Source organism: Falco cherrug, chromosome 5, assembly GCF_023634085.1.
Source record: "Falco cherrug isolate bFalChe1 chromosome 5, bFalChe1.pri, whole genome shotgun sequence".
NCBI lineage: Eukaryota > Metazoa > Chordata > Aves > Falconiformes > Falconidae > Falco > Falco cherrug.
The window spans coordinates 55,414,418-55,429,577 of NC_073701.1; the positions used below are offsets into that span (position 1 = coordinate 55,414,418).

At 36.9% G+C, this 15,160-nt stretch overlaps 1 protein-coding gene across 1 annotated transcript in view; it reads left to right on the forward strand.

Annotated features, from left to right (window-relative positions):
• The window catches only part of LEMD3 (LEM domain containing 3), a 50,575-nt gene that overhangs the window by 15,779 nt on the left and 19,636 nt on the right, over positions 1 to 15,160 (forward strand). The window contains exons 2-4 of the mRNA XM_014283997.3: positions 5,081 to 5,118; positions 7,537 to 7,603; positions 14,646 to 14,713. Coding sequence (XP_014139472.2) covers positions 5,081 to 5,118; positions 7,537 to 7,603; positions 14,646 to 14,713 — 173 coding nt within the window. The remainder of the gene's footprint in view (positions 1 to 5,080; positions 5,119 to 7,536; positions 7,604 to 14,645; positions 14,714 to 15,160) is intronic.

The following is a 15,160-nucleotide window of genomic DNA, read 5'->3' on the forward strand; positions in this document are numbered from 1 at the left end:
CACATGCGTGTTTAAGTTGTGGAACTCCTTGTGACCATATGTTGCTGCAGTTAAAAGCTTGCTTGGGATTAATGTGGGACTAGACAAATTGGTAGGGAAAAATACATCGGAGTTGATAATTTAGGGCAGGGAGGGGGGAAGGCAAGCCACTTCTGTCTGTCTTGGGAAGCTTCTGAGGTGCAGATCCTTTTTTTTATGGCTGGGAGAATATTCTGTTGAAGTATCAGCATATACTTTACATGCTTATGCTCTGGCACTCATTCTTGCCACTGTTCTGTTGATTTCCTGCCTCCAGTTAGGAACAGGTGTCTCTGAAAAGAGTAAAACTTGCTACTGCTGGAGGCAGGATTCTGGGCTAGTTGAATCCTTGCTTTGTCGTGGTGTGACTGTTCTTCATACTTCAGTTTTGATGTTATCTGTTGAAGTGTATTAAATACTGAAACTGTAAGAATAGCAACGCTTCAGGGCAAAGTACCACAGTACATAGGAGATAGCTGTAGTGGAAAGATTAGCTACTTTCTGGCATCCTGATTTGGTGACCAGAAGGTAACAGAATCCCTTACTTTGGTACTGTGTTAATGATGTGGTTCTAGCTTATGTCCCAAGCAAAGGTATTTTTATTTGTGTATGACTGCCTGTGAAGCTGTCAGTCTTTGGAACTTGTGTCATTGAGACTAGAGAGGCTGACTTGTATGTTTGTGAATGTCTGCAGTTAGGCTGCAACTTCATGTCTGTTAAACCATGCTTTGAAAAAGAGAAGAAATCCCACTCTGTACTCCCTGTTTGCCTTACTCAAGAAAACTAAAGCCCTGTAAATACTGTGACTGTCTGCAACTCTTAGTAATGTGTTAGGGTGGAAAGTGAGTGGTGGTGATGATGATGAGTGGCTTTATTGTTACTTTAAAGATGAAACCTTCTGTATTTTAGCAAAAAATAACCTTGTATGTTGACACTGACTGCACTTAGATTCCTAAAGTTGAGCATCTCTTGTGAGATGGCTTGGTATATGTGTTTGTGTTGACAGCTTTGGCTGGAACGCTTTGGAGCTGTGCTGTGACCCTTAGCTTTGTATTGGTGACTTCTTGTTATTTGAGACAGACCAGTTCTGCCGTTCTGAGGAATTCTGGTAGTCTGCAAGTCATCATTTACAGCTTGTCCCAACAGTAATGTGTGTAAATTACTAATTAGCGTGTACTTCTAAGGGTCATTAGCAGACTTCTCTGTTAACCAGAACAATATTTGTATGCCGCTTTGATTTCTTTTGCAGGCTTTTTGGTAATCTTACTGTCTTGTTCTTGATTTATTAGTGTTTAAATAAGATAACTGCTTAAATGGAATTTAAATAGCATATCCTTTCTTGTTCTGAAATCAAGTTTTGTGTGAAGACTATGTCCCTTAGTGTACTTACTTTTTTGTTTCCTTCTATGTCTGGCCAAATAATCCTATTATATTATCATTACACCTTGCTAGGAGTAAAGCTCTTCTCCCAATGTATCAAACTTTGAAGCAGAATGTTTAGCTGTTACAGTGTTTTTGGGGGAGTTGGTGTGGTTCCCTTTGTCAAGTTTTTGAGATCTTTCTTCTGTGAAAGTACTCTTGCTTTTTTTTATCCTGCAGCTAGTATTCATGTGTGACCAGGTAAAACTGCTATGCTTCTCATGGCTTTGTTGCTGTCTGTGGAGTTCTAATGGACAAAGATTGCTGCGTCCAGCTGGTTTGTTGCAACCCTTCTGTTTTGGAGGGCAGTGGATGTGGTTGTCAGTTCATTGGCTAATCTGGAGAGAAGACCCCCTGAGACAACAGTCAAAGAGATTCCTGTTTTGGAAAATTATCTTTATGGTTTTTAGCTCTGTAGTATAAGTAGATGAGAATTGGTTCTTTAAAGTTTATAAAAATAGACTACTTGCAAGGCTGGTAATTATTGCTGTATAGTAGAGCCCTTGAACCTTTTTAAAGAGGAGCTTTGGAAGTATGGTACGTTCATATAAAAAACTTTTCGTAATTTGTTATTAAAAATGCTTAGTTTGGTAGAGGAAAACTTCTTACTCTTTTAAAATTTGGGTATTTTAAGAACTGTCAAGAAACCTTCTGTATGAATAATGTTTATGTAATATATTGAGATATATATATATATATCACTATATGAAATATAGTGAAAACTCTACATCTGTGGCTGGAGCACATGGGAGGATTTGGTAAGATCTTAGATCCCGAACAAAAGAAAGAAGGGTGGATTCAGAACAGAGGAGTTACTGAAGTAGTTAAGGAGTGGCCGTATTAACTCAAGGTTGTGTGGTAAATGGTGCAGATTAATTAACAGTTGTTAATTGCATATGCAGCTGATAATTGTTGCAGTTGCATTTAGCATGCCTGCCTCTTAAGCCTTCAGGCATCCTAAACTTGCCATAAAATCACTAACTTCAGAGGGGTTTCATGGAAATCCTATAGGGTGAGTTAAAATAATGAATTACAAGGACTGTCAAATTTTTGTGATAATTTTGGAGTCATCTTTTTTTTCCCTTTGTCACTTTAACCACTATGTATTTGTGAAGGAGAGGCAAACATTGACATCTCATCTGGTTTGCTTCATGAATTCAGTGTTCCGGTTTATCAGAATATGAAGTTGGTCACATGTGAGGTTGGCTTTGCAATGGGATTGTGGTGCTGGGAAAGTCTAACACCATTGCCTTCATTTCTGTGCTGTTCCAGCATATGTAGAATTGCAGCTGACAGTTTTCTGTTTGCATTTTTGCAGGCATGGAAATACTGCATTTGTGTTTGTACCGTGGCTCTTTCATCAGAGCTAAAATGTGTTTGTCGGGTATACTGAAATCTACGCACTGTTGTGTCTCATGCCTGCCCCCCTTTCCTGCCCCTTTCCATCTAAACAATATAATCAAGATTTCATGTATGCTCAATAAGATTGACCTTGGGAAGAGACCATAATTATCCTGTCTGGATAACTAATGATCAAAGTGGGAGGCTGGTAGTCATCTAGAGCCTTGGCTGTGTTTCTGTAATCCTATTTTAGGCTATTTAGATTAAAAGTTTAGTGTGCTGGGAATGTTCTGTTGAGTTAATGAATGAAATACATAGAAGCTTTGTAAAGTTGGTAGCTTGATAATCTAGTAGGCAGTGTCTGAGAATTTGCATCTATAGAATGAAATCATGAAGTGGTATAGGGCTTGGTTTACAAGAGTGCTTGAACAAAATTTGCTACTATTAGTTTTAATTAAATCTGAAATCTGAATCCAGTATTCAGATGTCTGTGAAAACCAGTCCCTGTGTTTGGGTGGTTCTGTAGGTTTTTTTCTGTTGCTGTCAGGAAGCTGAAGTGCTTATTGCTGTTGGGTAGGTAGCACCCTTAACTTTCTTCTGAGCTCGGGTATGTGGACAGACTGTTGGTTGCAAAGTTTCAGAGAGTCAAGCTTTCTTCTTCACTCAAAGCATTTCATTGCCCCACTGTTTTATACATAATTTGTTGGTTGTAATTGTAGTTCCTTACCATTGCTGCATGTAGGAGCCATGAAATGGTAGTCATCCCCACTTCAAACTTGCCTTTCAAGACGAAGGTGAAGTGGGTTAGCATCTGGCTCCTGCCGACAGTGCTATGGAAGTTTGTGCAGATAATAAAAATCACATTGTTTTACAAATAATTATTTTTGTTTGTTATAAAATCTTGGTTTTTCCCCCAGTTACTTATCTGGATGTGATGACATTTAGCGAAGGTTAGGGGACCCCTGGTTTATAAGTTGGTTGGTCCCTAGTTTTTGTATCCTCCATTTCTCCTAAATGAGAAATCTTGCTATGAATATGATCTAGTGTGTCCACCTTGATCTTATTTTCCCCATTTATAACTAAATTAACTGATCAGTTTAATCATGGTTATGGTTGAGGAGTCGGGATACTGTGGATCAGCTGACTGTTGCGGAGGCAGCCCTTGCTTTGTCAGTATCATTACGCGTGGGTAGTACCTTGTAAGCAGTCAGGTTGGTAGCTCTGTCAGAGGCTGCTGCTGAGTTACCTTTGGATGCAAGCAGAAATGCTATGTAACTAGCTGCAATACCTGTGTGTGTGTGGGGGTAATTACACCATGTAAATGGAATTACGTATTTTGGACGGTACTTAAGATAGTGTTTGTCTTTTACTGTGCCTTGGTGTAGAAATTGAACTGCAGGATTTCAAAATGCATGCAATTCTTCCCAGACTGAGATTTCTTCCAGATTTCTGTATGCAAATGCATGAGACCTAGAAGTAGTGAAAAGTACTCTTTTTATTTTTTTGCTTTCTTTTCCCTCCTCTTCTCTTCTTTTCCCTCAAGTGTGGTCAGTAGGAGCTTCATTTACTGTTTGAATAGCACATAGAACTGCTGATTTCTGTATAAAGTCAAACTGTGGGTGAAACGTGTTTGTGGCTTAGAAAAGCAAGACGGTATGCTTTAATGGTGATTGCTTCCTGCTTTGTTAAATTTTCAGTTACCAACTGGTTGGTCTTAAGCGGAAGCATAGCATAAATTACTTCTCTGATTTCAACTTATCTTCCTTTTGTAGCCAAGAAGAATATAATAGATAAACTTGTGCTTTTGGGAGCTGTGGAAACTTTTTATTTAGAAAGGAGGGAATGGTCATTTAGTCACACTGCACTTTCTCTCAGCATGTCATCTCTTGCTTCTGTCAAAACAGAAAATGCTGATGAGTTGTAGAGCTTTGTGTTGTAAAGATTATTTCTTAGTAAAAAAGTAAGTTTACCTTGTTAAACTATACACTAAATGTAAAACCTTCAAACTGTGATTTCAATGCAATTGAGTCATTAAAGCAAGAGTTTGGCAAATGTCAGAGTTTTGTTTGCATGGAAATAGCTGTGGAATTTGGAGAGAAGATTCTCGTTTAACCTAAATGGTAGTATAGCACAGTATCAAATGTGGAGTTAAGGCACAGGTTAATAGCTGTCTAATTGTTATTTTTCATATTATGGATGCGTTTTTATCTAAAGATTACAGTGTTGTCATAAAGCTACTGGGTTGGTATATCCTTTTAGTATTTTCAGACTCCAGAATTAATTTTTTCTCTTTTTTTGACAGTCAAGAATCCCTTCAGTGAACAACTGCAAAAAATAGAAGTAAGTAAACCCATTTACTGAGATTTTAGTATGTCAAATGATTGTATAAAAACAATGTTGATCAGTTTGGAAGGATGCAGTTTCAGAATGTTTTGAATGAGATTAACAGGTTTGTTGCAATTGTTTTAACTTTTTGTTTTTCATCTCTGGCAATATAAGTGGGATTAAAAGATTTGGATGTGGCATGCTGGTTGCTTTTTATATAAAAACAATGTTACATAATTTGTGGTGTGGAGCTATGAGGAAGAATTGTGGTGTTAACTAATAAATCTAGTCTTGAAACTTTTGTCTCTTACTGTTACCATTTGGCTTCCCAGCCTTGAAAGGACAGCTGGTAAGAGATGATTGACTTGAAACTCCAGGATCTTATTTAGTGCCACAGAAGAGCAAGGGTTAGCCTCCTTCAGAAAACTGATTAACAAGTTAAAGTCTTTTTTTTACTTTGATTCTATTCTGTTACTTGTTCCTATATTTACTCTTTCAACTGGAATGTTGGGATAACCATTTTTGAGATGTTACTATATCGGTACTATTCTTAGTTCTGCAGCCTGCGTTTTGGTGGTTCTCTCCTTTGGCCTTCAGACTTTCTGCCTGGACTACAAACATACCGATATGCTTTTGCTAGGCATATATAATCGAGTATTGCAAGATAATTGTGTGAGATTTTTTTTTGTTGTTGGTTGTTTGGGTTTTTTATTTTTGTCTAGGATTGAGCTCTCCAGAAGTGAGTAATTGTGTATTTTAAGTAGGCAGCCTTGGCTAGTTTCTTGAGTAGAAAATGTTTCTGAATCTTTTGAACAAATTTAATTTTGTGGAGTAAATTGTGAGGATTCTTTCAGAATGACTTCAGTAGTGCAGAGGGAATGCATCTTGTGCACTGGATACAGCAGCTTGAGAACCTGTTTTGTATGTTACTTTCTTCTGAGTTTCCTGTGTACTCTTCCCTAGTAATCCTGGTCCACGCTTGATGTTTGATTGTCAGAGGTTATGCTGTTCAGTTCCTTTGGGTGGTCTGACCATTAATTTAAGAAAATAATTTGGTCACAAAAATGTTTCACATATCTGTCTTGGTGTGGCTTTTAGTGAATTTATGGGTGTACCTTCTGGGAAATAGATGAAGCGTGGGCTGCTGGTGGTGGTGGTGCGTGTGTGGTGGAGGACTGATTTTCCTCTTCTGACATGCCCAATATTTTCTAGCCAGGAAATGAATTAATAAAGTTGGTTAGTTTTCTGGGGGGTACCAACTATACCAGTTTAATCTCTTTTGTAGGACCAGAACAGAGAGAGGTGATGCTGGTAATTGCTGATACCATGTATGGGAATTAATTTGTCAAATATTTGATCAATGAAACAAGTATTCTGGCTTTTGGTAGCGGTTTCTGTAAGGAAGAAATTTGGAGTGTTTAAAATAGACAGCGCTGGTGCATCAGGGAACTAAACTTAAAATATATTTAGGTTTTTTCAATGTGGATATAATCAGCAGATGCACAAACTGGAAAATTATTTTCCTTGCATGTTTTCTGAATAAAGGATTTAGTCTTATCTCAGCCATTTGACTCTGCCCCAGGAGGCAGAGCCAACTTCAAAAGACAAACCAACAACAACAAAAAAAACCACCAAAACCCCCTGATGTTTTAGAATAGCTGTTAGTACTCATTGTATGTAACTTCATGTTCCTCATATTCATATTTTAAATAATTTCTTCTAGTATAAAGTGTTTCTGGATAAATGTCAATGAAATTGCTCTATCCTAGTAAGTTTAATTCCCCTGTAATTAACAATTATATGACATCTCATATTCATGCTTGTTTTGGGAGTTAGGTCTTTTTATACTAGTGGCATATGCAGGAAGTATAAGCAAGACTGCATAGTCCACAGCTTTCTGTGGTGTGTGTTGTTGGTTTTTTGTTTGATTTTTTTTTTTAATTTAGTGTAGTTTTGAAAGTAGACCACAAAAATCATACTTGCCTATGAATTTTACACAGGAATATGACCAGGTGGTACATTAGATTGCCTTGTATGAAGTGTCAGTGCACACTTATTAAGAATAAAACAAAAACTTTCAGAAATTTTTTATAGTAGCTATCAAAAAAAAACCCCACCCCCAAACCCACCAGACTTCTTTTGGGTTGCTGCACTGTTCTCTCAGTAGTATTAAAATAACTTTAGCTATCAGTTTTAACAGGCAGATCCATCAGTCCACGCCGCAATCTAGTTTAGTTTCAATCAAGAACTGAAAAATTAATATTGTGCATACTTTGATTCAAAATCTAGTGCTTGCATCGTTGTTGTGTGAAACACTACAGCTTTCAACCCATGTGTGTAAAACCAATTTTTTTTCCCTCATGGTATATAAAGATTTTTTTGGGTAAATGGAAGAAAATACATCTATACTAATAATGTGTTTTCTAATTTCAGGAAGATGAAAGAAGTCTCATGATGAGCAGCTTATATGCACTTCATGATAAATTGGCACAAGTAGCAGGTAACACTTCAAAAATATTGTGATGAAGAGTGTTATAGCAACAGCGACAAAGAAGTCTGTGCTCAGATGGTGATTTGCAGCACCTAGTATATGCTGGGGCCCTGATAGCCATTTAGAGTTTCATTTTTGGGAAACTAGAAATCCCATTTCTAGTATACTTACACTGCCTTTTTCACCAGTGTAGCACCTTTTGTTGCAATGTTGTTTTTTTTTTTTACTTAAGAGGATAGGCTGTTGAGTATTGTGATCCTGTATGGTTTTTGATCTAATGTCTTAATGCTTTATGAACCTGATATCATTAAAAGCTTCAAATATGTTATATGTGGAGAGGAATATGTATTTCTTTTAAAGGCAGTTATTTCACTATAGTGGAAACAAGTCTGAAAAACAAATACTTTGTAACAACCAGAAAATGGGTACTAATACAATGCACAGCAGTGGTTGAACAAGATTGCCTTGTTAGACAAAATAGTCCAACTTAACTATACTAATTATATAGTAATGAAAAATGCTGTATATTGTAATGTGTCAGAGATGGTGGTTAGGATTAGTATTATTGAATATTCAAAGTATAAAATACAGTGCTTTTGCCTAGAGTCATATTTAATACAGCTTTAAACTGTGTAGATATTTGCACATCACAATCAGGAAACGGTAAAGTTAAGACTGTGTTTATAGCTTTGGCATCTGCTCAGTGTGAGTTACCATAGAATCTATTTCATAACTATTAAGCCATTTATTTTATCATCCTTGCTTATTCAATCCATAATATGTTTAAGAGGCAGTGGTTCAGGATTTTTTGTTTTTAAGCTTTACTGTTCTTTGTGCCAACTATTTGTTTTGCAACAGCAAGTTTCACCAAGAAGGCTTTTAAACTATTACCAAGTGCTACAGCCATTTAAATTAATTTAAAAAATGTGGAAACAGCTCTGTCAGATACAAGGCTGACAATTGAATGTGTCAGAGCTATATAGGAAATCTGTAAGAAATTTGTTCTGTAAGACGTTTAAATTGCAAGAGTAAACTTCCAGCAAAAACTTGTTGTTTCCAGGGCATTTACAATATCTGCAGTGAATAAATTGATGTTTGGACAAAACCCACAAATTTCTTCTTTATTTTATTCTTTAACCCAAAATAGTGAATGAATGATGTTTAACCTGAGTGCATGCAAAATAATAGTTGCTTTTTATTCTTAATTTTGTTGCTTTCTAACTGAATGCCTTTCAGTGTTGATCTTTTGTAGGTCAATTACCTCTTGATACGTTTTTATCTGTTTCAAATTATTTCATACTTAATAGATGGTAGTAGATAATTCTGTGCTATAAATCATTAGGACCAAAAGGTTGTGGGTTTTTTTTCCCATATGGGGTAGCTAACTTGTCATGTGTAGGAATGTTGTAGGAGACACACAGCTGTGTGCTGACTTCTGTGGAGTGGAAATAGTAGATTCCTCAGTGTGTCATCTGGCCCTCTGGTGGCCATACAATAAACAATGGACTTGCCTCGATTAAAAGGTTTGGCACCTCATTTCTACATTTGTGGAAGAAAAGGAATTTTCTTCGCTAACTGGGGCTTACTTATGTGCAATGACACTTACAAAAATGTTTACCTGTCTGCCTTGGAGGGTTTTGTATGCTCTGAGAACTGCTGTCTTCCCCAGGTCTCAAAGGTGTACCAACTTCTCTTAGTCTATTCCTGGCCAGAAGGATCTTTAGTACTTTCAAAAAAATATACCTATCCTTTTTGGTTAGATGATCCCCCAAACTGAAGCTGTATTGTGAGATTACCTGGTTGCCTGGCAAAGTAGCTTTCATACAGTCTGAAAAATTACTTAATTCGTCTGTACTTAGGCAGAAGTTATCCTCTATGCCAAGTTTCTTAGGTATGAGAGGTAGAAGTCTGCCGTCCATTTTTGAATACTGGATTGATGTAGACCTGGCACAATCTCTGGAAGCTGTTTAAAAAGCACAGAACAGAGAAAGCTGCTAGAGAGAGAAAGGGTTTAAAAGTGTTGCTTTTGTATTCAGTGCACCACTTCAGAAAAGAGAAGAAAAAGGAATATAGTTTTACTAAAAGCGCTGCTTTTCAGGTCTGTGTGTCACATACTTGGAAAAGTTTCTCTCATTTCATGCTTGGCTATGAATCATTTGTTCATGTTATAACTATTAATATTAAAAAGGCAGGCTGGAAACTTGCAGTAGTCTGTTCTGTATCTTGACTACCATGAAGATGGTCACTGCAGAACTTGTTTTCTAGCCCTCTTTGTTTTATTAGACTACTTAATATTTTTCCTGAGCTAGTTTCTTGCCTTGTCAACTTCAGTTGGAGAAGTAGTGATGGGGCTTGTATTTTAGAAGGTAAAACACTGCAAGTTGTTTGAAGGAAGAAAAAGTCAGGGTAACAGTTTGTTAATGTTATTTGACTTAATATACTGTGTATACTGTAGATGCCTATTCGGTACTGTGATGCTTTAATATGATGTAATGATCCTGTATAAAAATAAATTGCCTTTAATGCATCACTTTTTCTCAGAATTACTGGTCTGCCAAACCTATAGTTAGTAATGTCTACCTTAAAAGAAACTCTAGGGAGAAGCAGTGCCTACTTGTCCAGTTCTGAGTCAAACTTTGTGTTCCTGTTCTAGTCTAATGGTTTAGCCGTTCTTCAAAGCAGCAGCTTTTTATAGACAGTATATATTTGAGTGCCTATCACTTTCTCCCAAACCAAAATACATGCTTTATTTAAATTAGACTTCCTTCAGGCACATGTTAATTACTGAATGCCTTTGTCTTTCGTGGGGAGACTTCAGTAGATCATATCCATTTTCAGTCAGGCTTGCAAAATGAATAAATCAAACCACTATATCCACAAGAAGCAGCCAGCTACCCATGGGTATGATCCTACTCTCTTGTACGTAAAGAATTCTTATTTAGTTAGATGTTTCTTTTGCTTGGCATTTTCCACAGAGTGATGATCCATTGGAGTCAGACAGTTTCCTTCTGAGCTAATGGACAGCACAGGGCCTTGAGATACAGGGGTAAACTGGACTTCCACACATAATAAGGCTTACCGTTAAGTCCATGACGAGAAGAAAATCCTGGCAAAGCGCTAACTATTAATATTATTTCAAGTGTCATCTGCCACTCCTTAGTCTTCAATTCTGCAGGTGATTGATACTGTGCAGTTTCCAACCAGTGATTTAAAGACTATTTAGCAAGTTCTGATTTTCTGCAGCGTTACTAAACTGTTGAATTAATCTTCAGGAGATTGGGCATTCTTACTTGCTCTCTCAACACTTGTTCTATTCCTGCTTTTCTTTCACTGTCTACTTAGTGTCCTGCTGCAAGTAACCTCTAAGCATGAGACCTGCTAAACAAATGCTTTGTATACATTCAACCAATACAAAAAGCAAATAGTATTACATCAAGCTATAAGCTAGAGATCTGTGCTAAATTCCTGTGTTCCTTAAAGTGTTAGATTTCCACTGGGTTTTGGTTCTGGTACCAAATGAGAGAATGATTTACATTGTAAAGCAAATACTTTAAAATGCTGACTGTTTCTGTTAAATGTATGTGCTGCAGCTCATAAATTAAGCTAAATGCCCAAATGAAAGTGAGTTTCAAATATTCCAGCCTGCATGGAAAAGCAGATCTGCCTTAAAATTGCTTTCAATACAGAAAATGAGAACACACTTAAATGTTTGTTTAGAACTGAGGGTGTAGTTGCTTTTTGATAGTATTTCTAGGAGAAGAACTGAACTTATGTGGCTTGCCCAAGTACACTAACATAAGCTAAAAGGAAATTTTGTGATCTTTGCAGGGATGTGTTACTTCTCACCTCCCTACAAAGGCAAGTAGAATGGTGCTCTGACTGTCCTTTACTTTCAAGTTATCTGTGTCCAAGAAAAGTTTGAGCACAAAGATCCATGCTTTCTGTAAGCTCACAATAGACATTTTAAGAGGGGCAGTTTTTACAAAGAGCTCAGATGTGTCTTGCAGCAGACCTGTGTAAAGTTGGGGGCTTTTTTTGTGTCTGCTTCAGTTTTGTTCCTGGATATAGGGCCTCAAATGGAACAGTTGGGAAACATTTTTGGCTCAGACTATGGAAAGTGGGTTTCCAGGCCAAGTGGTTAACGATTGCACCAAAGTTATTCAAAGTAAGCCTTAATTTGCAGAACTATTAGCTAAAAGCGGTGACTGAAATGGCATATAGGAATATCCTGCTGTTTGCAGTAAAACAGAAGGTTGTCTGACTTGTGAATTGCCTAACTTTTTGCAGGCTTTCAAATTCATGAGTTTCTCAGAAGAAAGTTATTAAATGGTTCTCAGCAATAGATGGGTTGGAATGAGAAACTGCATCTCCAACAGCTTTTTGTACAGGACTGAAACTCTGTAACTGATTAGTTTGCCTGTTTCAAGAGTGGGGTGCAAGGTGAAAGTGATTTTTATTTCTCCCCCCAGCATTGCATGAGGGAAGTCTGCACTGATGGGCCTTAGACATAGTCAGGGAGCAGCAAAGGTGTTTTTAACTGTTAAACTTGTTCAGAGGGAATAGTCTGAAAAAAATTTTCAGAAGCAGGACTGCAAGGAAACTGTCTTCTGGTTTTTCAAGATGAGTCCAGAAGCTGTGAATTCAGTGTGTTGACTACATACTGCATAAACTTAATTCCTGGAAGAAGGCAAGTAAGATTAGAGTTTAAAACTACTGAAGTAATCCAGTAGTCCCCCATCTAAGGGAGCTTTTGTCCTTCTGTAAGAGGTAATACTGTGTTCTCATAAGATTGAAAATCCAAAATGAATCCTGAAACTTGTTTTTAAGAATTCATTTTTCACGATCTGGTCTTCTGCTTGTGTGGTGGGTTTTTTTGTTTGTTTGTTTTCTGTGTATCAACCTCACCCTTTGTATTTTCTTATTTCATTAATGGGCTTTCCTGCTTATCTAGATAATTAAAAAACAAAACCCAACCAAACAAAAGCTCCTAAGCAGAAGGGTCTCATCCCTCTGCTCTCACAAGCTGTTTTGTTCAGTCAAGTTATGGCTGACATGCTTTTTCTGTATTAGAAAGACCCCAGGAAGGGTTCAGGTCTTGCTAAACAACAAAAAAAGCTTAAATGGATGAATACCTATCAGACTTGTTCATGTCATACAACTTAATACCTGATTGAGATTGTACATATGGCTTCTACAGAGATACATTTTTGTTTTGTTGTATTTATTCCATCAGTTCTAGATTTAAAACAATGTTTGCACTACAGACTGTGTAAGTATGATACATAGTTACCCCAATTCTGCTAATCTTGAAATATGAAATGACTGATGAGTATACATTTAAATTTATAGGTTGTAGAGTTTACGCTGCACAAAAGGATTGTCTGCCTAAATTACATACAAAAGTAGTCCACAACACTAATTTTGGTGCAGACTTCTAAATTCAGAGTATTTTTTGGCAAAGGGGGTATCAGTTTTCACTGACCATCTCTGTATTTTTGCTGTTACAGGTAGAATCAGGCACTTTGAAAGTCTAAGATGTTGCATGTTCATTATCAAGTGAAACAACTTTTAAAGTTTTGTGTTCTTTATTCAGTGCTTGTGTGAAAATCGGTGCATTCACGCAGGTCTAGTTCCAGCAGCGCTTTGAAGCCAGGTAGCATATGAACACTCTTAACAGTGTTCCTATTCCTGCATAACCCAACAGTAAGAGAAGAGCATCCCTGTTAATGCTTATGTGCTTGCAAGGCCAAATTCACTTAGGTCTGTTGAAGTGTATTAAACAAAACTTGGCTTTAGCAGTCTGAGAAAGGCTTTTGCTTCATAGAAACACTGATTTCTTTGGAACTCCCTACTGGGAACGAGACATGAAGATGCTTCTCCATAACTTGCTAGTGTTCCCAAATTTTTGCTCAGACTGCCTTGAATGTTCTCCTTTGTGTAGGGGATTAATACCCAGAGTTGCTCCATTTAAAGGGTATTCCAGTGTGGAGCAATTCCAACTCAAAATACATTGTAAGAGTATAATCAAAGGATCGTGTTTGTGTATTCAAGAGTATCTTAAACTTTCCTAGCCTTGCTGTGGCTTTGGGAATAGTACAGCTTGGCATAGATTTGAGAAGGTAAGGCAAACTTAACCCTGAGCCAGTAAAAAACTGGATTTGTTGTTTCCTATTTTATTGTTTTGGCAGCAAAGTCATAGTTATAGATGCTAGGAATTTGTTGTTGTTTTTGTTAGAAAGATCAGGAAAAATGTGATTTGCCACTCCATGACAGTTTTTCAGAAACTATGACCTAGTGATAGATAAAACTGGTCTTAGACCTTTTCCTTTCCTCTGTGACAGTCATACCAACACAAAGTCACTACGTATCTTTTTTGCATGAATTGGGTACCTTCAGTTTAGCAAAAAAAGAGGAAGATGATGGCACGTGACACTGAGGACTGATTGTGCACATAATACCTTATTTCCTGATTACTTCTGCATATTTTCCAAAAGAACCGGGAGGATGGTAAAACCACAAGTTCTAGGCCATATTGGGATTTTGTGCATGTTCAGGAAGGTGATAACTTGGAACAATCTAAAATGTAGTAATTTCACAGTGCCCGAAATACTATTATGCATATGTTGCAACTGGAGCTAAGTTGGTCTGTATAAAAGATAATACATGTTTCAGAGTAAATGGAAGTTATTTGGAAGAAGTTGAGTCAGGGTACAGCAACTGTTTTATTATGGTAACGTCCTTTTGATAGTTCTTCATACTACCTTTTGTTCTACTTTCAGTATAAATACCAAAATACACTTTGAGCAATACATGAAGTTGTGTTGATGTGATTTGTACATATCAGCTATAACAGTCCTCAGGTTTTTTAACTTTTTCTAAAGGAGAAATTTGTCCAGAGATTTTCCCAGGGTTTTAGCAGAACTTGTGAGCATTATGGAGCTACTGCTGTTTGTGTAGATTATATTAACCGTGAGCTTTTGTTTAGTGGTTTTTTATTTTATATAATGCAGTAACAAGTACATCAAAATAAACAGAAGTTTAATTTTACCAGGGGAACATGAATGTGGCAGCTCTATTCAAAGAAATCTTACCGTCCAGGAGGCAGCTGCATATTTAAAAGTAAGCAAAAGAGGTATTTTTCATTGGTTGTATATAAGATTTGTATAAGTTACCAATTGGTAAGGCCTGGTTTCCTATCTAGCATATGGACTAAAATTTGACTTAGTATTGAATGCTATTTGGAAATGTTTGGAACTGATGTCTTTAACACATGCTACTTAATTTTTTTATTTTTTTTTATTTGGGAATGTAGTGAGATTTTGGGTGAGTGGGAAGGTGAAAGACACTGGTTTAATTGCAACAAAAGTGTAGGTAGTAGTGCTTCAACGGCATGCAGGTTTTTTCCCTTTAGTTAAAACGCCAGGGCAAAACTTGCATTGATGAAGATAGTTAACCAACATGAAAATAATAAATCATGAAATTCAGATCTCTAGAAGCTTCTCCAGAAATCAGTGTACTATGTTTTGAGACTTAATAGAAGAGGATGCTGTCTTCCTTTCTTTGGGA